Raw genomic sequence first — 25,915 nt, forward strand, 5'->3', positions numbered from 1 at the left:
ACTGTACGTGTTTAGGGAAACTTTGTTAAGTTGAGATCTAGTTGTTTTTTTTAATGTCATTTTAAAATGTAGTTCTTCATGTTCAGCAAAAACCACTATTTTTGTTTCACGATTTGAAAAGTGAATATCTTATCTACCAGTTCTGCAGTAAAATTGCAACATAGGATTTGGTAAAGGTAAAAGGTTCCATTATTGTCAAGTAATACTATGTTTAGAATGTAATATACATGAAATTCTTCAACTTTGTCTACCCCAGTGGTTTTCAAACTCTTCCCTCCCTTCCCCCCACACCTAAAATCCTATGCCATGTCCTCTGTGATTAGTAAGAGATTTCTTAAGGTGGTATGCGAGTGGGAAAAAAAGTTTGAAAACCACTGTTTTAATCATATTAATTGACTCATTATGTGCACAGTTTCATAACTCCAAAGGAAATGGGGAATTGACAATTTTTCTCAAGCAAAATATTTCAGTAACTAATGAGTCTAGAGCAGTGGTTCTCAACCTTCCTTTCCCACTTACTTACCATCTTAAGCAATCCCTTACTAATCACAGAGCACTAAAGGCATAGGGATTACTTAAAGTGGTATGTGAGTTTGGGGGGGGGGGGAGTTGTTTGAAAACCATTGATCTAATGTAAGGAAGACAGAGAGTTGCCATTTTGTCCAGCGCCCCTTGGGTGCTACAGTTTTGGTGACTGTATATTCATACCCTGGGTTCTTGGTGCAAAATTCAATATTTTGTATGTTTGAAAGTAATGATTTTCACAAATTGGGGATTTAGTTAATTCATGTTTGCTATCATCAGCTGTAGCTGCATTTCACTTTAAGAGGGATTCATGTCTCTGAAATTGCTTATCAAGAACCTCTTCATGGATCCCACATCAATTCTCATTTTACTGTCTTTACCCTTAGATATTTTTAACCATTTATCTCATTGTATTAGTGCTTCATCTGTAGAAAAAAAGTTACTGAAAATTCTGAGATAGCATTTGTATATTAGTCCCTGGTAACCAGGTAATTATTTGGATGATGCTACCCTTAGTTCAAATGTCAAATAATCAGGAATCATCTTTTTATTTCTAAGCATGCCATCTGCCATTGATCATATCACTTTTAGATTTAATTTTCTCTGTCACGCTGGGGAAACTAGTTGTCACATAAGAAATGGGATTTTATTTTTGGTTGTTATTGCAATACGAACAATATTGGAAATATTGCACAAGCTGTTTTTTTAAATCACCTTGAAATGGTCCTAAATTTTTTGAATTGCGGCACTTTATAATTAAAATATTTACACAATGGGAATTTGAGATGTAATTGATGAGCAACGTCACAATCGAGGTATAAATTGTTGAGGGATAAGGGTTGCACATACTGGTAAATTCCAATTCTTGATATTACCCAGGCCCTGTAGCATGCTTTGTGATTGGGTTTATTGTAAGTGAAGATAAACTTGCCTTTTAGTTGCCCTGTCACTAGGAATCAGTGGTAAAGGTTGATCATGCCCACAAACTCCTGTTGGGTTTTTGACTATACTGGGCCTGGCAAACAGGCGTATGGCCTCGACTTTCACTGGCAAGGGAACCACTTGCTGGTCAATGTGGTCCCAAAGGAAATCAATGGCTGACAGCCCAAACTGGCATTTCATGAGGTTGATGGCCAGACTGTATTCACTCAGGCGGCAGCAGAGTTGGCGCAAGTGCGTCAAATGCTCTTATTGCAAGTGGCTGGCAATCAGGATATCCTCAAAGTAGAAGAAGATGAAATCCAAGCTGCACCTCACTGAGTCCATGAGCCGCTGGAACGTCTGTGCCATGTTCTTGAGTCTAAAAGGAATCCACAGGAACTCGAATAGACCGAACAGGGTGATGACTGCCATCTTGGGGATATCGCTGGGATAGATGGGAATCTGGTGATACCTGCAGACCAGGTTGACCTTGGAGAAGATGTGTGCCCCATGCAAATTTCCTGTAAAGTCCTGAATGTGGGGCACTAGGTAGTGATCAGATGTGGTGGCATCATTGAGCCTTCTGTAGTCGCTGCATGGCCTCCATCCTCCAGCCGACTTGGGAACAATGTTGCAGTGGAGAGGCCCACAGGCTGACTGAGCACTGGACAATTCCCATCTCCTCCATTTTCCTGAACTCCTTAGCGATGTTGAGTTTATTGGGTGGGAGCCTGCGTGCCTAGGTGTGTAGCGATGGTCCTTGAGTGGGAATGTGGTGCTGTACACCATGCTTAGGGGTGACTGTGGAGAAATGTGGTGTAATAATGATAAGGTACTCTTGTCAAGTTCATTGCCTGACAAAGTAACAGAGTCCAGGTGTGGGCCCGTAACTTGGCTTCGCCAAATGAGAAGGTCTGGAAGGTCTTGGCATTCACTAGGCGCCATCTCTTGAGGTCCACTAGGAGGCAGTGTGCCCAGAGGAAATTTGCACCCACTAAAGGCAGCAACAATGTCAGCGTAATCAACCAGGTGAAATGGCTGGAACCAAACTGTAGTGGGATGGTTTGTATGCTGTATGTGCGAATACTGCTGGTGTTGACAGCAGTGAGCGCCCGTTCTGACTTCCTGGCACGGGTGTCGTGGCTCGAGGGGGAGCAAGACTCTAACCTCCACCCCTGTTTCTACAAACAACTTTCTCCCGGAGTGTTGGTCCCATAAGTAAAGGAAGCTATCATGGTGACGGCCAGCCTAGACGTTTCCCGGGCGGCAACAGTGAGTATCTGAACCCCACATTTGGCAGTTAAAAACACCAACAGTCCAATCTGGGTCGCTCCCTGTTGCGGGCATCACCAGCTTCGATGATGGCATGGGGAAGGCCCAGGCCTTATGGCATAACGCAACAACTTGGTCAATGGAGCCCCCCATGCTACTTGGTGTGCCACAGGATATCTGCGTGGGCCGCTACTTTGTGTGGGTCACTGAAATAGTCATCAGCGATAAGGAGGTGGATATCTTCTGGCATCTGCTCGAGAAAGACTTATTCGAACAGTAAACATGGCTTATGGCCGTTAGCTATTGGCAACATCTCGTTCATTAAGGCTGATGGCGCGCGGTTGCTTAGGATGGCTATATGGAGCAACTGCTCTGTGTGCTCGCGGTGCAAGAGGACAAAAGTACGGATCAGGACTGCCTTTATTGTTTCATACCTATCGACAACCAGTGGCTGGTGTAGGAAGTTGATGCTGTAGCCTGCTGTTTCCTGGTCAAGTGAACTGACCACATAGTAGTACTTTGTGGTGTCCAAGACAATTTGCCTAACCTGGAATTGGATTTTAGCCTGTTCAAATCAGAACTGCGGCTGTGAGGTCCAGAAAGTCAGCAATTTCAGTGAAACTACATTCTGCGTGCTTGGGTTGGTCATCGTTAGGTCCAAATGCTGTTTGGACTGACGGGGTCACCAATGTAATCGCACTAGGCATGCAGCGAGCAAAAGAATCACACAGAATCGAAAGTGAGTTGAACCAACTGACTTTAATAGAACTCTTGCACATACTTAAACCCCTCAGAACCTGATGACGCTTGTGACTCCTGGGACCTTTATGACATCAGCCGCCAGGCTGTGGGCTTTCTCTGCACCCGGAGATCTCACAGTCAGATCTGCCACGGACTTGTCTTTATGATATCAGCCGCAGTCAGATCTGTCACAGTCTTGTCCACGACTCCATGAGCTGGTTCACCTGTTGCGTGGGTGAGCTGCCACAGGCTTCTGTAATTGTAGTTCTCATAGTGACAAAAACAAGTAATCTGAAGTCACTGTACCATCAATTGATTTGAGAACCAAAAGTCCTAAAATTTACAGTTTATAACTGGGGGTGTCAAAAACCAATGAGTGAAAATGTAGAATCAGAATGTATTGTTGTGAACAAGCCATGAAATTCGGTGCTTTGCAGCAACAACACATTGTGGCGGCTCGCCCACACAACAGGTGAACCGGCTCATGGAGTCGTGGGCAGGACTGCAGCAGATCTGACTGTAGGAGTTCTGTGTATGGGGAAAGCCCACAGCCTAGCGGCTGATATCATAAAGGCCCCAGGGGTCACAAGCGTCATCGGGTTCCGAGGGATTTAAGCATGCATGAGAGTTCTATTAAAAGTCACTTGGTTCAACTCACTTTCAACTCTGCGTGGTTCTTTCACTTGCTGCATGCCTAGTGCAACTACAACATTTGTATAAACCACTTTACAACAATAAATTTAAAAATAGTGTACGAAAAGTAAGGGTGTCTTGGGTTCATTAATATTCAGGAATCTGGTGGCAGTGGGGAAGTAGCTGTCCTTGTACTGCTGAATGTTCGTCTTTGGGTTCCTGTACCTTTTCCTTGATGGTTACAGAGTGAAGAGGGCATGGCCCGGGTTAGGGGGGGGCGAGGTCCTTGAGGATAGGGGCTGCTTTTTTAAGACACCACCTCGTAGATGTCCTTGATGGAGTAAAGTCTGGTGCCTGTGATGTTGCAGACTGAGTAAACAACTCTCTGGAGCTTTTTCTTGTTCTGAGCACTGGCAGCTCCATAACAGACAGTGATGCAACCAGCCAGAATGTAAAAGTTTTCAAGAATCTTCAGTGACGTACTGAATCTTCTCAAACACGGGAAAGCAATTGTACATCCAGTGACAAGATGACAATCTCTTGGTCACGCCCTCTGCCTGTTTGGCTTGTGGGCCCATTCAGTCTCTTGCTGTGCCTCAGGGTCACTGTGTCTGAGTCCCTCTCTGTCTCTCTCACACTCTCTGGCTTTCTCCATTAAAAAGACAAAGAAGAGGATCATTGACTTCAGGTGAGGGGGCAGAGTACACACTCCTTTCCACAACAATGTTGTTGAAGTTGAACTAGTAGATAGCTTCAAGTTCTTGGTAATAGACATCTCGAAAGACCTGACCTGGGACAACTACATTGTGGAAATGATCAAGAAAGTGCACCAACACCTCTTTTTTAGAAGACTAAAGAAGTTAAGCATGACCACCCACACCACTACCCCCCCCCACCGCCGAGGTAAACCATTGTCATGTATAATTGTCTGGTCAGACATAACTATTGGCTGGTTGTACCTGTGACCCTTCCCTACAGGCTCCAGTAAAAGGTGACTTCCGCAGCCCCCCTGCAGCTCAGTGCAGGACAGCCGAACAGTATGGATGTGCTTGTTTCTTAAGTGAATAAAAGCATATTAGTTTCTCTACTATAGTTTTTTGAGTAATTAATGGTGCATCAATTTTATTCACTTAAAGTTGTGGTTTTTTTTTTACAATGGAGATGATCCTGAAGCTAGAAAAGCTGGAAAACGACCCTCAATCTCCTGAACCATCCACCAACTTTGAACTCTGGCTGCACTGTTTTGAAGTATTCCTGCAGACCTCCTCTCCCATCGTGTGATTGGAGACTGACAAACTGCAAGTGCTGCACTCCCGGGTTGGCACCCTGATGTACTCCATGATCAGGGATGCTACAACATACCAGGAGGCCATGGGCATTCTCAAAGGATGTGCCTGCGTAAAATCAATGTTGTCTATGCCAGACACCTCCCTAGTTACTCAAAAACAACAACCCGGTGAGTCCAACACCGAATATTTTCGGGCCCTGCGAGCACTTGGAAGGGCCTGTGAATGCAAGGCTATGTCCGCTGTGGAGTACTCAAAGAACCTGATCTGAGACGTCTACATCATGAGGATCAGGTTAAACTACGTCCAACAGAGACACCTGGAGCAGTTGAGTTGGCAGGTACACTGGAGATGGCTCTCCAGAACGTGGAGGCCTACAACATGGCTGCCTGTGGTTACCCTGGGTGGCACCATCTTGGGACAAGGTGCCACCCCCTTGTGCTGCTAATGACTTGACCACAGCAGCAGTGCTCCGCGACCATCTCTTGCTTCATTTGTCCGGCTCCAGTGACTAACTGACCACAGCCGCAGTGCTAAGGGAACACCCAAAATGCTACTTCTGCAACTTGACTGAGCATTAGAAGAAACGTGGCCCAGCGAAGGATTCAACTCGCTCCAGCTGCAAGAAGAAAGGTCACTTCACCGAAGTGTGCAAGTCCAAACCCCTTCCGAGCAGCACCATGTGCAGATCGTGAGGGCCACAGTGTCAGACATCGTCATCACCTGGAGCCAGCAGCACCATGCGAGATCCATGGGAGCTGCCATCTTGGGTGCCATCTTTTGGACCCAGCAGCGCCACGTATAGGCCCTGGAGCTGCCCTTTTGGACACCACCACCCCCAGTGACCCAGCACTGGCCTCCATCATGCTCAAACAACACAGCCCACATCAACTCACCAGGACGCTGATGGTAAATGGCCATGCAACGAGTTGCTGATTCGACAGTGGAAGCACGAAGAGCTTCATCCACCTGGACCCAATGTGGCGTTTTTATCTCACAGTACTGCCGGAGAATCATACAAAAAACTGAGGTGGAGGATTGAATTGTCCACCTACAATTACAATATCCTGTACTGACTGGAGAAACTTAATGAGCTGCCAGTCGCCCTGTCCAACGAGACCGGTGCCAGCCCCCATGGATCTCGTATGGCGCTGCTGGCTCCAGGTGATGACTATGTCTGCCACCCTGGTGTTGCCAGGCCTTTTCACTTTGTCAAAGCACACAACCTGCCGTACTCCACTGACGAGATCAGATCCATGACAAAGAGCTGCTCGGACTCTGCTGAGTCAAGCCACACTTCTACCAGCCAGACCGGGCACAATTAATTAAACCCATCCGTCCCTTTGAGCAGCTCAGTGTCGATTTTAAAGGACCCCTGCCCTCCACTGACTGCAATATGTATTTTCTGAACATCATTGATGAGTATTCCCATTTGTCATCCCCTGCTCTGATGTGACTGCTGCCACGTCACCGAGGCCCTGCGCAGCCTCTTCACTCTGTTTAGCTTCCCCAGTTATAGCCACAGTGTCCGGGGGGGGGGATCTTTTATGAGTGATGAGCAGCGCCAGTACCTGTTGGCCAGAAGCATTGGCACGAGCACGACCACGAGTTACAACCCCAGGGAGTGCAGAGGGAGAACACTACAGTTTGGAAGGCAGTCCTTCTAGCATTGCGGTCTAAGGGCCTTCCAGTCTCCCACTGGAAAGAGATCCTCCCGGAGGCACTCCACCCCATCAGGTCCCTCCATCATGTACGGCCACAAACGCCACACCACATGAACATATGTTTTCCTTTCCCAGGAAATCTGTGACTGAGACCACACTACTGACGTGGCTGATGTACCTAGGGCCGTCCTACTCCGGAAGTATGTAACTGACCCCACACACCCCCTCTCCCCCCCCACCACCCGTCAAAAGGGTCCGCCTCCTCCATGCCAACTCCTAATATGCCTACGAGAAATACCCAGACAGACATGAAGACACCATTTCTATCAGAGTCTTGGCTCCCTCAGGGGCCCTGGAGGCCACTGCTGTTTCACCCCCCCTCACCATGGAACACACACGATACACCTGACCCCTGGTACCCTTCCTCTGACCCAAGGGAGGTTACGCTACCTACCCACCAGCAGAACACTGATGAGTACATATAGGTGGCTGAGACCATCCAGGACCCTGCTGCGGTGCTGCAACGGTCCCAGTGAACAACTAGACCACCTGAAAGACTGTACTTGTGACTTTGAATTGTAACTTGTAAGTTTCACTTCACTCCGCTGGACTCTTTTAAAAACAAGGGGTGAAGGTGTAGGCCATTGTTATGTATAATTTCCTGATCAAGCACACCTATTGCCTGGTTATACCTGTGGCCCCTTCCCACAGACTCCTGTATAAAGGTGACTGTTCCCCAGTCCCCTGCAGCTCAATGCAGGACAACCGAACAGTAGGGATGTGCTTGTTTCTTAAGTGAATAAAAGCATATTAGTTTCTCTACTATAGTTTTTTGAGTAATTAATGGTGCATCAATTTTATTCACTTAAAGTTGTGGTTTTTTTTTTACAATGGAGATGATCCTGAAGCTAGAAAAGCTGGAAAACGACCCTCAATCTCCTGAACCATCCACCAACTTTGAACTCTGGCTGCACTGTTTTGAAGTATTCCTGCAGACCTCCTCTCCCATCGTGTGATTGGAGACTGACAAACTGCAAGTGCTGCACTCCCGGGTTGGCACCCTGATGTACTCCATGATCAGGGATGCTACAACATACCAGGAGGCCATGGGCATTCTCAAAGGAAGTGCCTGCGTAAAATCAATGTTGTCTATGCCAGACACCTCCCTAGTTACTCAAAAACAACAACCCGGTGAGTCCAACACCGAATATTTTCGGGCCCTGCGAGCACTTGGAAGGGCCTGTGAATGCAAGGCTATGTCCGCTGTGGAGTACTCAAAGAACCTGATCTGAGACGTCTACATCATGAGGATCAGGTTAAACTACGTCCAACAGAGACACCTGGAGCAGTTGAGTTGGCAGGTACACTGGAGATGGCTCTCCAGAACGTGGAGGCCGACAACATGGCTGCCTGTGGTTACCCTGGGCGGCACCATCTTGGGACAAGGTGCCACCCCCTTGTGCTGCTAATGACTTGACCACAGCAGCAGTGCTCCGCGACCATCTCTTGCTTCATTTGTCCGGCTCCAGTGACTAACTGACCACAGCCGCAGTGCTAAGGGAACACCCAAAATGCTACTTCTGCAACTTGACTGAGCATTAGAAGAAACGTGGCCCAGCGAAGGATTCAACTCGCTCCAGCTGCAAGAAGAAAGGTCACTTCACCGAAGTGTGCAAGTCCAAACCCCTTCCGAGCAGCACCATGTGCAGATCGTGAGGGCCACAGTGTCAGACATCGTCATCACCTGGAGCCAGCAGCACCATGCGAGATCCATGGGAGCTGCCATCTTGGGTGCCATCTTTTGGACCCAGCAGCGCCACGTATAGGCCCTGGAGCTGCCCTTTTGGACACCACCACCCCCAGTGACCCAGCACTGGCCTCCATCATGCTCAAACAACACAGCCCACATCAACTCACCAGGACGCTGATGGTAAATGGCCATGCAACGAGTTGCTGATTCGACAGTGGAAGCACGAAGAGCTTCATCCACCTGGACCCAATGTGGCGTTTTTATCTCACAGTACTGCCGGAGAATCATACAAAAAACTGAGGTGGAGGATTGAATTGTCCACCTACAATTACAATATCCTGTACTGACTGGAGAAACTTAATGAGCTGCCAGTCGCCCTGTCCAACGAGACCGGTGCCAGCCCCCATGGATCTCGTATGGCGCTGCTGGCTCCAGGTGATGACTATGTCTGCCACCCTGGTGTTGCCAGGCCTTTTCACTTTGTCAAAGCACACAACCTGCCGTACTCCACTGACGAGATCAGATCCATGACAAAGAGCTGCTCGGACTCTGCTGAGTCAAGCCACACTTCTACCAGCCAGACCGGGCACAATTAATTAAACCCATCCGTCCCTTTGAGCAGCTCAGTGTCGATTTTAAAGGACCCCTGCCCTCCACTGACTGCAATATGTATTTTCTGAACATCATTGATGAGTATTCCCATTTGTCATCCCCTGCTCTGATGTGACTGCTGCCACGTCACCGAGGCCCTGCGCAGCCTCTTCACTCTGTTTAGCTTCCCCAGTTATAGCCACAGTGTCCGGGGGGGGGGATCTTTTATGAGTGATGAGCAGCGCCAGTACCTGTTGGCCAGAAGCATTGGCACGAGCACGACCACGAGTTACAACCCCAGGGAGTGCAGAGGGAGAACACTACAGTTTGGAAGGCAGTCCTTCTAGCATTGCGGTCTAAGGGCCTTCCAGTCTCCCACTGGAAAGAGATCCTCCCGGAGGCACTCCACCCCATCAGGTCCCTCCATCATGTACGGCCACAAACGCCACACCACATGAACATATGTTTTCCTTTCCCAGGAAATCTGTGACTGAGACCACACTACTGACGTGGCTGATGTACCTAGGGCCGTCCTACTCCGGAAGTATGTAACTGACCCCACACACCCCCTCTCCCCCCCCCCACCCGTCAAAAGGGTCCGCCTCCTCCATGCCAACTCCTAATATGCCTACGAGAAATACCCAGACAGACATGAAGACACCATTTCTATCAGAGTCTTGGCTCCCTCAGGGGCCCTGGAGGCCACTGCTGTTTCACCCCCCCTCACCATGGAACACACACGATACACCTGACCCCTGGTACCCTTCCTCTGACCCAAGGGAGGTTACGCTACCTACCCACCAGCAGAACACTGATGAGTACATATAGGTGGCTGAGACCATCCAGGACCCTGCTGCGGTGCTGCAACGGTCCCAGTGAACAACTAGACCACCTGAAAGACTGTACTTGTGACTTTGAATTGTAACTTGTAAGTTTCACTTCACTCCGCTGGACTCTTTTAAAAACAAGGGGTGAAGGTGTAGGCCATTGTTATGTATAATTTCCTGATCAAGCACACCTATTGCCTGGTTATACCTGTGGCCCCTTCCCACAGACTCCTGTATAAAGGTGACTGTTCCCCAGTCCCCTGCAGCTCAATGCAGGACAACCGAACAGTAGGGATGTGCTTGTGTTCTTCAGTGAATAAAAGCATATGGTTTCTCTACAATGGGCTTTTGAGCAATTGATGGTGCATCAACCCCTGCTCTACAACAACTTTTAGAGAAGCACCATTGTAAGTGTAATTGCTGGATGCTTCTCAGCGTGGTATGAGAGCTGCTTTACTCAAGATTGGAAGAAACTAATGAATGCAGCTCAGAGCATAACAGAGACTTCTTTCCCCTCCATGGATTCCATCTACATCTGCTGCTGCCTTGAAAAGCCAGTCAACATACTGAAAGACGCATCATACCCCAGACATACTCTCTTCCTGCTCCCATCAGGGAGAGGCTCACAAGTGTGAAAACATGCACCAATCGGGTTAAAGGCAGTTTCTTCCCTGCTATCCTCAATCTCATGCTGCCCTTGCTTGGTACTAATTGATCTTCCTTTTCATGGTAATTCTATACTCTGAAAATTGACCTCTAAACATGGCTGCAATTGATGCTAGAGGTCTGTTTGCAGAAGAATTGAGAAATATCTAATTCTCACAGTATTAGATACTTGTGACAAATAAAAACATCGCCCTGCATTTCGTGTTTTAATTTCAGATTTTGAGTTCTGTACAGCTGGCTTTATTTTCTTCAGCTGTACACAACTTATTTTGCATCTTTAAACCCATCCCCACGCAAGATTGGTGTCTGCATGTTCATATTTAGGTCTCTGCAGTAGTTCACAGATCTGGATTTCTGCTGAGCACTTTGAGGTCACTAAGACTGTTGTACTACCTTGCACAGTGGCTGTCCCTCTTCACCTTATTTCCAGAATTCCAACCTTATTGAAGTATTTGATTTGTCTGATTAGTTTTAATAGAAAACACATCATATCTTTTGTTTTACAGATTGCTATTATTGTCAATGTTTGTAATAAATTTCAGATTTGAAATTTCCCTTTTTATATAATTTATTAACTATTCTTTGATGTGCACAATTTAACATGCTCACCTTTTTTTAAAACTTTTCCTTCTGTACTCAATTGTTGTCAAACGGTTTCGGGCTTTATGCCAGTACTCTCTTTCGCTATCTTTGAGGTGCTCTGTCTAAAATGACTGGCCTTGCTGTATTACCATTTCCCACCTCTTTCACAAAAGCCTTTTCCCTCCTCCCACTGCTTTCCAGCAATTCAATTTGAGGTCAGGAAATTACCACGTGAGGAACAGTGGGACATGGTACGTTATACTTCATTTTGTTTCATGGTGAATCAGTACACAAATCTGCTTGCACTACAGGGAGAAAATTGTATCTTTTAATGGTTTAAGTCATTAAGTAGTCCTTTTTAAAACTGGTTACGTACTGTGAAATGAATTATTCAAGCATGCATCTTTTCAAAGATGTTCTTCATTGAAATATTGATGTTAGACAAAATAAATATGCATGTTTTACTAATGTGAATACAGCCGGTGAAATTAATGCCTATAAGCTTTATAGCTAAAATGTCTTCAGCTTGTGGATCAAGTTTGTTTGTAGCAATGAACAAGTGAAGCTAACTAACAAAAATTCTAAAAATATTTCTGCTTCTGTTATTTGAGAACTCGTAACTCCCTGAACATTTACATTTTATGGTTCCAAAACCCCTGACTTTATTTTTGCATGATTTGTATTTTTAACAATAAAAGCTTATTTTGCACATTTTGCAGTAGATTAGCATATGTGTCCTAGAAACATTTTGACGATATGATGCTGATCCTCTCCCATTGCTTCTTTGCTTGACTCTCATCAGTGGTTACTATAGTAACCATACACTCTCTTTGCCTTTGCAGAGAGGAGCTGAAGCTGGCAGCAGCCCAGAAGTCTCAGCAGCTGGCATCACTACATGAGGAAAACAGCAAACTGGCAAGCGAGCTGGATAGGAGCAAGGACGAAGTCACCAGCCATCAGAAGGTATGCGATCAGAAAAGGCGCTTTCTTATTTCTTCCTTAACAATCTAAGTACTAGTGTTTTTAGAATTTCAAAATGGATATTATCAATATGTGTTAAGCTTGGATTATTCATCAAAATTAATATTTGTGCAGTATAATTTTCTTCACAGACTAGAATTAATATGTTATCAAGGAGAACATTGTTGCAAATCGTGTAGTTGTCAATTTAGATATTTAAATCACTGATCTAGTTGAAGGATTAACTTTTTGGTACCTAATGCTTTGCAATTAGGATATCCCTAACCACAGCCTTTGCACAGCTTGTTACCCCAGCAACATGCATGCATGCACCTCTATTTACATAATTTAATTCAGTTTCTGTTTTGTGCTTCCCAGCTAATTTCCTAAAATTAGAGCATCTCCATTGAGGAGATTTTTTTTTTACTACTTTGACCTAGATTATCCCCTTCAGCAATATCTTGACTTTAAAATCATCATCCTCATTTATAAATATCTCTAAGGCCTTCGGCCTCCAACCCTACAACTCTCTAAGAACTATGTGCTGTATTATTGTCTTTTTGATCATCCGTGAACTTAATTGCTTACCATTGCTGGCTATAATCTTCAACTGCTAAGTCTAAACTCTGAATTTCTTTGCCTAATCGTTCTACCCATTTATATGTTTCAATTTTCTTCAATGTAAGAGGAAAGTATGCAGTAATTGGCAAGACCTTAGGAGCATAGAAGTAGCAAAGGATCTTGGGTGCAAATCCAAAGCTCCCTGAAGTTGCCAGCACAAGTAACTAGAAGTAAAAAGAATACATACGGTGCACTTGCTGTTATCTTTAACTTAACAGTCACACTTTTCTTATTAATTGGTACATATTCTTTACATTTACCTTCAGAAATATGATGGTCAAATGTTGGCTTGGGTCTGATAACTTGCAGTCATTGTTTTTCATTTATTTTTTGAAATTCAGTGTAGAAATAAAAGTACCATATTAATTTCATTGATTTGGTAAACTTTCTTGGGGGGGGGAATCATTTATTTTTGAACCTAACTTTAAAAATGAGTAATATAATTATGAGGGACCTTGAAAGAGGAAATAGGAAAGATGTATTTCCTGAAGTAGCAGGCTCAAAAACCAAAAGCATAAGGTAATTGATAGGGGAAAGGTGAGGAAAATCTTTACACCAAGATCGTAGCGGGGTCTGGAGCTTGATGTCCAAGAGGGTAACAAAAGAAGAAACCCTCATCATATTCAAGGAATATTTGGATGTGTAATCGAGCTGTAATCCATAAGGCTTCAGACCTGTCAATTATACCTTTATTATACTATGTGCATGTGTACCAAATTTCTTGTTGTAGCTAAAAAAAGTATACTTAATTAATTAAAAAGAGACATTAAATACAAAAGATAATGAATAAATACCTAATACTGAAAGATGGGATTATGCAAGAGCTTTATTTTTGACTATCACAGAAGTGATGGACTGAAAGAGCTACTTTTTTTGAGCTGTACATTTTCTGTGACTCAATAATTCCCAACATGTCTCATTGGCAAAGCTTAATCTATAGCTAAATGATAAGTCAGATCGCACATAGTGTACCATAAGCATAACCCACTAAGTTAGTAATCAGGGTAAAAGTCTTTCATGTTTTATCTTGTAAGAATTCATCATAATATGTTCTAAAAATAAACTCATATCCCAGCTGGTGTCACAATTGTTACATAGATTGAGCATTAAAATATTGTATTTAATTGTTTAGACTGGGCTATGTTGTTGAAACTGATGACAGAAAATTAAGGATAAGGAGCAAAATATCACATTCCATTGTTTAATTTCAGAAATGCCACAGTTAACTGTCCTGATCCAGAATTGAATGGCAGGCAATGAGTTATTGGAAGTTGTACTTTTGTCCAATGTTTTAAAAATGTATTTTTGAGTTTTGACAAGATACAATTACACATCACCCTATTATGGCCTTTGTTTTGTTGGAATCAATGTCTCCTTGTTGTTGTTTTGTGCAATGAATATCCGAGCCATTTTGAGTATTTTGGAACCTTCAAATGAAAGGTTTGTGTGATTGATACATTGAAATATCATGTACTCTCTCACTGGTTTGATTCTCTGTGGTTAGAGATGCAGATTTATCTTGGATGTCACAAATATTCCTAAAAATTAACAACTTATTTTCCTTTCTCAAATATGATAAAATTTATATTTTAAGATACAAGCCTATTTTTAAATACCACATTCAAACTTAGTAAATTAATTCGAGTTAAAATGTTCACATGTAACGTCACCTACAATATGCTCTTGCACCCATATAGATGCTTCAGTACCCAGGTGGTACATGTGCATTGTTTGGGAACCTCTGACTTATAGTTTTAACGGTAGTTATAAAAACATAGAAATAGGAGCAGAAGCCAGGCATTCAGCTGTTTGTCAGATGCTGAGGTGTGTGATGCTTTTCAGGTTTGTGAAAGCAGTTTAAATTATTGGTTAGGATCAAGGAAGATTGTATCTGTTATGGTAATGTTGTAAGTCAATTTGGCCAATTTGTCCATCTTTGCAATTTCATAGGCAGACAAAGTACAAGTTATGTTTCAAACTGTAGTTATTTATACTTTGGCTTGAGATCATTCCTCCTATTTTGTCCATCTACTTTTCTCTTGCAAAATTATTTATATACAGAAATAACAATGTTTCCCTTGTGTGCAATTTCTTGCACTTTGAATTGAAATGTTTAAGAATTAATGGTGATCATTTAAGATAATAAACATTATTTTAATATTAGTTTCAATTTTATATTTTCATATGTTCTCTGGAACTTGGGAAATTAAAAGCTATGTGTAGCATTCTCACCTTGAGGCTCTTTACAACAAACCTTCCAGCTAACCTTTTTTTTCATTTCAGCTCGAAGAAGAGCGATCTGCACTAAATAATCAGTTACTAGAAATGAAAAAAAGGTAAGATCTTCAAATTCTGAAACACTTTTTCCTTGAGAATCCGCAGAATGTATAAGCATATTAGATAATTAGTTTGGCTGCTAAATAATGCAGTATTTTTAAGGTGGAGCAAAATGCATTTAAAATTTCCCCAGTACGTAAGGTTGATACATGACTTATCTACCTTATCTTTACTCAATAATTTCAAATAATTTTATGAATTAAAATTATAAATTTAATAAAATTATGGTTAGTAAAATTATTCAAATTGAATATAAATTAATAAAATTATAGTTTCGTCATTTTTATTTTGAATCGAGACAATATTTATTGGAATCACAGTATAAAGTATTATTTAATTTTGCGTAAATACTAATCAAAAGTTGTTCTGAAATTATGAACTCCTGACTTAATGGGAGGTTTGGGAATGTTGTTATTATTAATATGGACAGAATGGGATTGATTGATTAATTATTGCTTTGAGAGTAGAGGGGATATGACTACCATATTTCCTTGGTGGCCATACTATTTGGTTGGCATGGTAAAACTATCCTCATTAAATTTGATGAATGAACACTGTTACAGAAATTTAAATATCATTGTTGCACATCTTTTTCTTATGGTAACCATGTTGTCTCCATGAAAATGTTGGAACTATCTGTTGGAAATAATTGAATATTTTTTAAATTGAATGCATGACCGTAAAAATCTTTCAGCATATTTTGAGTATTTGTGTTAATGACCTAAGTTAAGAAATAGTGAAATAGTATTTTTTTTTCTTATTGGAAATTAGCTTTTAATTGCAATTAAATTTTCCAATTTTCATATTTTCATTTTTTGAATAGCTGATTCCAAAAGTAAAAAGTAATTATTTGAAGTAATTTAGCTAAATGAAGTAATTCGTGCATACTAATAAATTTTGATGCTGAATTCACTGCTGCCAAGTGTTCATAAATGTGTGAGGAATTTCTATTTCAATGCCGTACTCCTAAGTCATTTGATTACATTTGAGACAGCAGATGGTAGAATCAAGAACAAAAAAAACCACTGGAAGAACTTGAGTGGTATCAGAGGAGGAGGGAGGGATTAGGGGTTGAACCGTGGCAGATGCAGTGTTTCAACCTAAAATGTTGACAGTTCCTTACATTCAGATGCTGTTTGACCTGCTGAGTTCCATCAGTAGTTCTTTTTTTTTTGGTAATTTGCTGCTAGTTATTAGATTCTAATTGTAGGTAGGATTTAGGTTAGCATTTCATCAGTTAATGCACTGAAATTATTGGTAAATATTATTTTAAAATTGTACATTTCAAATAATTGTTGAATAAGATGGGCAGATAATTTTTGCACTAAATGATTATAGAATTTAAATTTATGCTTTACTTTTAAAAATAAATGACCTTCCCTTGTGCTGACCCAGATCTTGAGATGAAATACAAATCAAAATACAACACAAAAGAAATGTAGTTGCTTTTCAATAATGTTAATGCGTTGTACAAGTTTACATGGCATGGTGTCAGTACATATGTAGATTAATATTGTTAAAATTTATAGGGACATAGAGTCATTTGGATCTGAGCTACATGAAGCTGCTAATCATAAAAAAGTAGATCATATTGGTCTTTTCTAGTTTAGTTCTATCCAGAATACATTTTTTCAAGAAGTAACTTTCACCTTAGGTGGATGCGGGTTGCAATATTATGTTAATTTACAGTACAGCAAGAACAAGTTAAAATACTTGAGTGGCCATTTTGTTTCTGAATGTTGACTTCCACCATAATTGGATTTGGTTTATAATTTTTTTTTACCCTTGAATTGTAGCTGAGTAAATCTGGGTGACTCATGAAAGCGTTTTCAGAATTTTTTTTGCTTGAAGGTCACAGGGCTCTAATCTCCTTCACAACATTTGTGCTAAAAATATATTTTGAATTGAGTTGTGCAGAATTTGTTCAGAGCCTAATTAAAAGATGAAAATTGAAAATGGTATGTTTATTTGCTTCCCGAGGAAATTATACAGCATCCCTCGAAAAGAATAAAACATTTGTATATATTTTGAAGGACAAAACTTAAAGCCTCTGACAGTTGAGAATAAACCTTTGAATTGTAAATGAAAGTCTGCTTTAAATTTATTTGAATGTTATCTTTTGAAAGATAAATATCTATTTTACTGAACATTGACTTCTGTTTCTGTGCTAATGCAAGCTTGTCAAACAAGTCACTGTGGCTTGCAAAGTGTCATTGTCTCTGCATTACTTACAAAACTTCATCTCACTCTCTCTCCTAATTTTGCTGTCCTTGCTAAATCTGTCTGTCTTTGATGGTAAGACTGAAAAAAGTCTATCCACGTTACAATAAGTAGCCAAAACCAATCAAACCATATTTTTTTGTACATACAATGGCTGCAACCTTCCTTTACTGTGTCTTGCTTCTGTGTGACTTATTTCAAGCAGTTTTTTAACGAAATAAACCATTTAATGCGGAATTATGTAACTTCCTGGATTGTAATGTATTTTTCTTCCTTGTTTCTAACTTGTGCTTCTTGTTATCTTGCATTTTAAAGCTTGCCCAATAACACTTTAAGGTATTTGCTTCATTACTAGACTTTTTTCTTACTTTAACAGTAAGAGGAGAATCTGGGTAATGCAAGGAACCTTTTGAAACAATTTACAAAAACAAAAAGCACTGTGAAATTTGTTTTGGAAAAAATTCAGAAGCTAGTCTAAATGCTGTCAATGCTTGGAATTCCTGTGCAGTTGCCAATTTAAGCCATCAAATTCTGCATAGCCACCATCATAAAAAAATGGTTTTAAGTTGCTGTAGTCTATATACCCTAACATTTTTCTCAAGTTTTTATACTTTGATCTTTAACAATGTACATGCTGATAATTATTTTCAAAGAGATAGAAATGTCCTCTTTCACCTCATGTAAATTTCAAACACAAGCTATGCAACCCATTTAGTGTACTTCTTCCAGACCATATACAACTAATCTAAAACAGACTTCACCTGCCCGCTTACTCCTTTGGCAGAAAGTTTGGTAAAGCTCATCTTTAATTAATATTATAAACAAAATTGCACCATATCTTTTCATTTAATGCTCATTCTTTGAAATATCCATTTATTTTCATTTTCCAATGTTTTAAAATCTCATCTAGTTTTTCTATCCTTGCCTGATCTAACTATCAGGCTCCATCCAGCATGTTGCACAATTCAGAGGATATATACGGATGCTAATGAACCTGCAAATGAATTAAAACTATGTACATTCTGCCCTGACTGGGTGGCATTCAGTACTTGATTATTTTAAGGAGTCTTTAAGCAAATATGTTCAAACAGTCTGTTTAGTCTTGAGGGTGCACAATGTAAAATTTAATTTTAATAAAACAAAGGGAAAGATGATGTTAGCTGTCGGATATTTCGTCCCTTGGTTTTCTTGGCCATTCAATGACAAAAAAAAAATGATATTGGCACTATTTTCACGCTAGTGTGAGTGTGTGTACATGAACAATTTTTAATCCCAAACTGAGAGTTGGGTGCAGTTGACGGCACCAAAGGAATGACATTTGTACTGTCAGCCAAAGCCATCCATGTGTCCCAGATATTCCTGTAAAGTCATAGCCATCAAGAAGTTCAAAACTCCACATTAACTAATGTGCACATAAAGGCCCTGAACGTTCAGATAAATGTACTTTTTCCCCGATTGACATTTGGCCCTTAATGGAGTTGTATAACAGAGCACAACTTTGTGCAATTCCCCAATAGTTACAGCAGGGGGCTTTGCTCATTTGCTCTGTCTCAAGTTAGATGTGATTTGGATCCATTCACTTGTGTAAAGAGGAATGGCTATGGAAGAGAACAAAGTTTCAGATAATCCATAATTATTAAATAATTAATTAATTTGACTTCATCTATTTCCTTCTTAGGTGTTGAATCTTACATTTTTGGAGCTTGCAGCTCATTCATGTTGAATGTGAATGTCAGAGCTGGTAAACTGAAACATTTTCATTGGGTAGCTATCTTTTAGAGATAGATAAAAGTCATAGGGAATGATGAGCTGCTTCAGGGCTAGTAAATACTTTGGGGCAAGAAAGAAGTGAGTGAAGATGAAACTGTTTTCAGGTATACTTTCATCTGTAGTTATTCAAGGGGAATACTTAAACTTTTCATTACTGTTTTTCGCGTTGATCCACTTTATCAATGAATGTTAGTTACTATATAATCATTTGATCATTTAATCTTTCATGCTTAGTGCCCTTAATCTTTAACAGATGCTCACGCTCCTGTAAAAAGCATTGTTGATGTCATCCCTGTGTTTTTTTGTTCTGCTTTATTGCTCCTTTGATCATTATAAACAAGCTAATTAAACCAAATTATGCAATATAAAGTTTCTATCAAAGTAAATTCCAGACATTTCTCCAAATCTAAATTTGTAGCAAACTAACACATATAAAATGCACTACTTGTGTATTTCTGTAGGGAACAATGATTCTCAATAGAAAAAAAACACAAATGCTGGAGAAACTCAGCAGGTCAAACAGTGCCTTTATGTAGCAAAGGTGAAAATACGTCACCAACGTTTCGGGCTGGAGCCCTTCATCAAGGTGTGGGGGAACATGAGAGATGTCCGAACAAAGTGGGGGGGGGGGTTGTGAGGGTGGGTGATAATAGGTGGAGGGGGGAGCACCGCAGGAGGAGGGGGAGCACCGCAGGAGGAGGGGGGAGCACCGCAGGAGGAGGGGGAGCCCCGCAGGAGGAGGGGGGAGCCCCGCAGGAGGAGGGGGGAGCCCCGCAGGAGGAGGGGGGAGCCCCGCAGGAGGAGGGGGGAGCCCCGCAGGAGGAGGGGGGAGCCCCGCAGGAGGAGGGGGGAGCCCCGCAGGAGGAGGGGAGGGAGCACCGCAGGAGGAGGGGGGGGAGCACCGCAGGAGGAGGGGGGGAGCACCGCAGGAGGAGGGGGGAGCACCGCAGGAGGAGGGGGGGAGCACCGCAGGAGGAGAGGGGGAGCACCGCAGGAGGAGGGGGGGAGAAGTCTAGACTATGTGGAGAGAGAAAGGAAGTAGAAATGGAATAATTAGTTAAGTGGGGGGGGGAGGCAAGCTGATTAGTGGAATGCAGGGAACTCAATGTTTATGCCCTGGTATTGGAGGGTGCCCGCATGAAAAATGAGGTGTTGTTCCTCCAATCTGTGGGTGGTCAGGGTGGGGTAGTGTGAAAGGCCATGGACAGACATGTGAGCTTGAGAGTGTGACTCAGATTTGAAATGGTTGGCTACGGATAGGTCACTTTTGTGGCGGATGGAGAGGAAGTGCTGGGCGAAGTGATCTCCTAATCTGCGACCAATCTTTCCGATGTAGAGAAGGCCACAGAGGGTGCACTGGATGCAAAAATGAGTTCTTTGGAGGTACAGGTGAAGTGTTGCTTCACCTGAAAGCTCTGTTCGGGTCCTTGGACCATGGTGAGGGAGGAGATGTGGGTGCAGGTATTACACCTCCTACGACCACAGTGGTGGGAAGAGTGCACAAGGGAGTCATGGAGTGAGCAGTCCCTTTGGAAGGCTGAGGGGAGGAGAAGGAGAAATGTTTCTGGTGGTGGGGTCCTGTAGTAAGTGCCAGAAATTCTGGTGGATAATGTGTTGGATGTGGAGGCTGGTGGGGTGGTAGTGAGGATGAGGGGGATTCTGTGTTTATTGTTTTTAGGGGCAGGAGGGGGCTAGGGCAGATGAGCGGGGAATGGAGGAGATGCGAGTGAGGGTCGAGTTAATAGTGGTGGAGGGGAAGCCACGTTTATGGAAGACATTTCAGAGGCTCTGGACTGGAAGACCTCATCTTGGGAGCAGATGCGGCAGAAATGGAGAAATTGAGAGAAGGGGACAGGGTGTGAGGACGAGTAGTCCAGGTAGTTGTGAAAGTTAGAGGGTTTGTAATAGATGTCAGTGGAGAGTTTGTCTCCTGAGATGGAGATAGAGAGATCCAGAAAAGGGAGAGGGAGAGATTCTTAATAGGAACTTTGGTTGCACGTGGAATCACTCCTTCCTCATTGGTCAAACCTTCAGCTGTCAAAACCTTAAGCCTGAGAATTTTCTCCCAAAGCCTTCTTATTATCTCCATTCCTATTTTTTTTTTAATGCTCCAAAAACTTTATACTTTAACTAAATTTTTGGACTTTTCTCCTAAAATCTTGTGGTTTGTCATCCAACTTCTGTTCGATTGCTTTCCTGACATTTGACTGGATAGGGAAGCATAAAGAGCAAACAGTTTAGTTCTTTGTGTCTCAAAGAAAAAGGTAAGTTGTCATCCATCAGTCTTCCCTTTCTCATTGAATTGCCAAAGTCGGATCAGGGAATATTCAAAATCTACAAAGCTACAGATCACTTGCAGACCTGAATAGTTGGTACAAAGCAGGGTGGTTTTCTTTTCATTGAGTTTTGTTTTGCAAGTTGTTCTTTTAATTATAATCCAACATTCTTACTCCAGGCAATGCTAATTTTTATTTTTAACCCTGTATTTGGAACAATATCCAAAACATTTCCTTTATTTCTGTAAAGATTCTTGCGCTGCTTTACTTATAACCCAATTATAATTTGGTACTGCTTAAGAAAGGTAAACTTTATCTTTCCATCCTAAAAGTGAAGATAACTTGCAGATTTTTAGAAATCCTCAGATCATTTGGCAGATAGGACTTTAATCGTTTGGCCTTTGTTCTTTTCAAGGATTCTATTACATAGCAGAGTTTAAAATAAACTATCAGCATGTGTGGATTTATTTCATTGAAGATGTACTTAGAAGCACTGCCTTCTATAATTATATTAAAGTAACCTTGACCTGGATCATGCAACAATCTGCAGCATCTATTGCTAAACTGACCTTGTATCAAATGAATTTAAACTTCACCACAGTAGACATTTCATATTTTGAAATGGGTCATTCTTAACAATTTTGGGGAAAAATTGCTACTGTACTACTTTTATATTTTTGTGGAATGTTTTCTATCCTTGAGTTTATTTCATTCATTCAGCAATTCTCTAAAAATAAATTTGGCAGGCGGACTACAACAATTTACTTTAAAATTGTTGGAGATTCATCATCCCAGTCTTTGGGGGGGGTCACTGAATAGTTCATATTGGCTGTATGCTGGACCGAATTAATGCCCTAACATCCAAAATAAGGTTAAAAATAGGAATGCTTCCTGGTGATTAAACCAAGTTCATTTCCACAAATGATCGAAAATGATACAGTCCACAGATATGCAGCATGGCTGGATAACGTTTGGGCATGGGCTGGATAACGTTTGGGCATGGCTGGATAACGTTTGGGCATGGCTGGATAACGTTTGGGCATGGCTGGATAACGTTTGGGCATGGCTGGATAACGTTTGGGCATGGGCTGGATAACGTTTGGACATGGGCTGGATAACGTTTGGACATGGGCTGGATAACGTTTGGGCATGGGCTGGATAACGTTTGGGCGTGGCTGGATAACATTTGGGTGTGGGCTGGATAAGGTTTGGGCGTGGGCTGGATAAGGTTTGGGCATGGCTGGATAACGTTTGGGCATGGCTGGATAACGTTTGGGCATGGCTGGATAACGTTTGGGCATGGCTGGATAACGTTTGGGCATGGCTGGATAACGTTTGGGCATGGGCTGGATAATGTTTGGGCATGGGCTGGATAACGTTTGGGCATGGGCTGGATAACGTTTGGGCGTGGCTGGATAACGTTTGGGCATGGCTGGATAACATTTGGGTGTGGGCTGGATAACGTTTGGGCGTGGGCTGGATAACATTTGGGCATGGCTGGATAACGTTTGGGCATGGCTGGATAACGTTTGGGCATGGCTGGATAACGTTTGGGCATGGCTGGATAACGTTTGGGCATGGGCTGGATAACGTTTGGGCATGGGCTGGATAACGTTTGGGCGTGGCTGGATAACGTTTGGGCATGGCTGGATAACGTTTAGACATGGCTGGATAACGTTTGGGCGTGGGCTGGATAACGTTTGGGCATGGCTGGATAACGTTTGGGCATGGCTGGATAACGTTTGGGCATGGCTGGATAACGTTTGGGCATGGCTGGATAACATTTGGGCATGGGCTGGGTAACGTTTGGGCTTGGGCTGGATAACATTTGGGCATGGGCTGGATAACGTTTGGGCATGGGCTGGATAACGTTTGGGCATGGGCTGGTTAACGTTTGGGCATGGGCTAGATAACGTTTGGGCATGGGCTAGATAACGTTTGGGCATGGGCTGGATTTGACATGCACATCACACAAGTGCTGGGGAATGACCATCTCTAACAACGGTGATTTGACGACTTCCTCTTGCTGCTCAATAGTAATATCATCACCGAGTTCCTCCATCTTCAACATTGACCAGAAACCTAATTGGATCAGGTACATAGATTCATTGGCTTCAAATCAGAAGATGAATATTCTGTGGCAACATGCCAGTCTTTCCACCATCTACTTGGCACAAGTCAGGAGAATGATGGCATATCATTGCCTGGGTAAATGCAGTTCTCAGAACAATTCAAGAAGCCACATCCTGCTTGATTGGTACTCCATCCATGACCCTCCACCTTCTTCAAAATTTGGCCTTTATGTACCAAATCAAAAACATCATGTAGCCTGAAATACATCATTATTCCTTCATCGTCACTGAATCTCCCTGTTCAAAAGCGTAGTGAGTGTACCTCCCAAAGAAGAACAGCTGCAGCTCAAGACCATGTTCTCAAGGATATACAGGGTTGGGTAATAAAAGGAGGCCTTGCCAGTAATATCCTCGTCCCAGAAAATAAATAAATAGAAAAATAAAGCAATCCATTACCAGGAGTTTGGTGCTGAGATTGTGATTCACATTGCTCATTTATTTTTGTTTTAGAAACCAGCCACTGCCTTCAGAGGACAAATTTGGAATGAGGAAGTTCCAGCAATAACTTGAACCCAGTCCAAAATGTTGCTAACCTAATGTCAATGAATCTGGATGGTATCAGACTCATCCTCTTGGGTGTTAACAGCAAAAATTTAAATCTGCAAAATTTGAAGCTGTCTCTGCTAATATTTGGTACTAACAAGAAAAGTAAAAGTGAAAAATATGTTCTTCCCTCGTTTTGATATTCGTCACCCTCAAAAATATAAAATGCGAACACGTTGTTTTATTCGGTTGCAATACCATGTATAAAGATGAAATGCAAAGGTTGAGGAAGGTTGGCTCTTCGTTATTTTCTCAAGGTCTTTAGTCAATAAAATGTTTGCCCTGCCAATTCACTTCCTACATTTTTTTTAAAATTAAATCAGTAAAACCTGATTTAATTCATTAAAGCAAAACAAATGCCATTGCCTAACAGACATTGCTCTCAGTTACTTTCATTTCCCCCACCAGAAAAATCTCCTTTTTTTTCTTAGCCCCAAGTGCATTCAATATATACATATATTTTTTTTTAACAAAATGTCTATCTCACCGTGTCATTCCACCAGGGTCAGGAGAAAGATTGTAATGAGGCCTGGTGATTTAAAATTACAGCTTGCCAAATTGCACTGGGGAATATTAAGAAATGGCCATAAGGGCCACTTCAATAAGCATTGTGTTCTTTTTGCTATAAAACCCAGGTTCTCCACTTAATTTTCTCATTCCTGATAGCATGAAAATTAATTTAGCAGTTTATATTGCCATCTCCGCTGAAACAATTGGTTTCATTTCGTTTAGCATGTTATGTGTCTCAATGAACCTGCACTTTGTCTACTGAATCTGAAAGCTTCCTCTCACAAGCTTTTATCTGTGTAAATGTAATTCTTTTTATTCTTGTTGTTTAAAAGAGAATGCTGCCATTTGCAGAGAGGGAGCATGCAGATGTCAGCAGGATTCACAACATTCATTTGCATGCATCAGTAATTGCACTTGCAGCACTATGCATGAAATCATTGTTGCTTGGCATCATGTGCCTTTTTTGGATGTCAGATTATGACATTAAGTTAGGATTTTGTGTGTATTTTTATGTTAAATTGGCTTTTTAGACAGTAAAATCTATAACTGTTGGATTTAGCTGTGTTGTCTTTATGAATATTGTGTATCCAATCATTGGTATGCAAAACCATGCATGTTCAGTTACCTTTAAATGGAGTATGGTGTCAGTTTAGCCGAAACTACTATGGAATAGTTTTTATGTCTTACTGCAGTTCTTAAAATGCCATACTATTGACACAACAAACAATAAAGATGTAAGTACAAGATTTCCTATTTTTTTAAGAAGTACATAAAAATAGTGTAATCAGTAAAATCTGCATTCTGATTTTTAATAGTAAGATGATTTGAACAGTTCCATGCTGCTGAGTACAGTAAAACTGAAATCTAAATTTAGATTTTTTTTTAGTCTTTGTGAGTACGATTAGTATACTGAGATTTTTTTTGCAGAGAATCTCTATTAAAGAAAGAGTTTGAGGAAGATAAAAACTCTTTACAGAAATCCTTCACTACTGCCAGTGCCTTGATCACAGATAAAGACAAAGAACTAGAGAAACTCAAGAATGAGGTAATACTTATTAAAACATTGAGCAAAAGTTGGGAATACTACA

At 41.8% G+C, this 25,915-nt stretch overlaps 1 protein-coding gene across 9 annotated transcripts in view; it reads left to right on the forward strand.

The window, feature by feature from the left end:
• Positions 1-25,915, forward strand: part of clip1a (CAP-GLY domain containing linker protein 1a) — a 179,303-nt gene that overhangs the window by 137,813 nt on the left and 15,575 nt on the right. For 8 of the 9 annotated variants that reach the window (XM_069933240.1, XM_069933242.1, XM_069933250.1 and 5 more), the window contains 3 exons: positions 12,301-12,421; positions 15,323-15,375; positions 25,755-25,872. In XM_069933240.1, coding sequence (XP_069789341.1) covers positions 12,301-12,421; positions 15,323-15,375; positions 25,755-25,872 — 292 coding nt within the window. Of the gene's footprint in view, positions 1-12,300; positions 12,422-15,322; positions 15,376-24,224; positions 25,623-25,754; positions 25,873-25,915 lie in introns of those variants that run through there. The other variant, XM_069933245.1, reaches the window with a different exon arrangement.

This window comes from Narcine bancroftii, chromosome 4 (assembly GCF_036971445.1).
Source record: "Narcine bancroftii isolate sNarBan1 chromosome 4, sNarBan1.hap1, whole genome shotgun sequence".
Classification (NCBI taxonomy): domain Eukaryota; kingdom Metazoa; phylum Chordata; class Chondrichthyes; order Torpediniformes; family Narcinidae; genus Narcine; species Narcine bancroftii.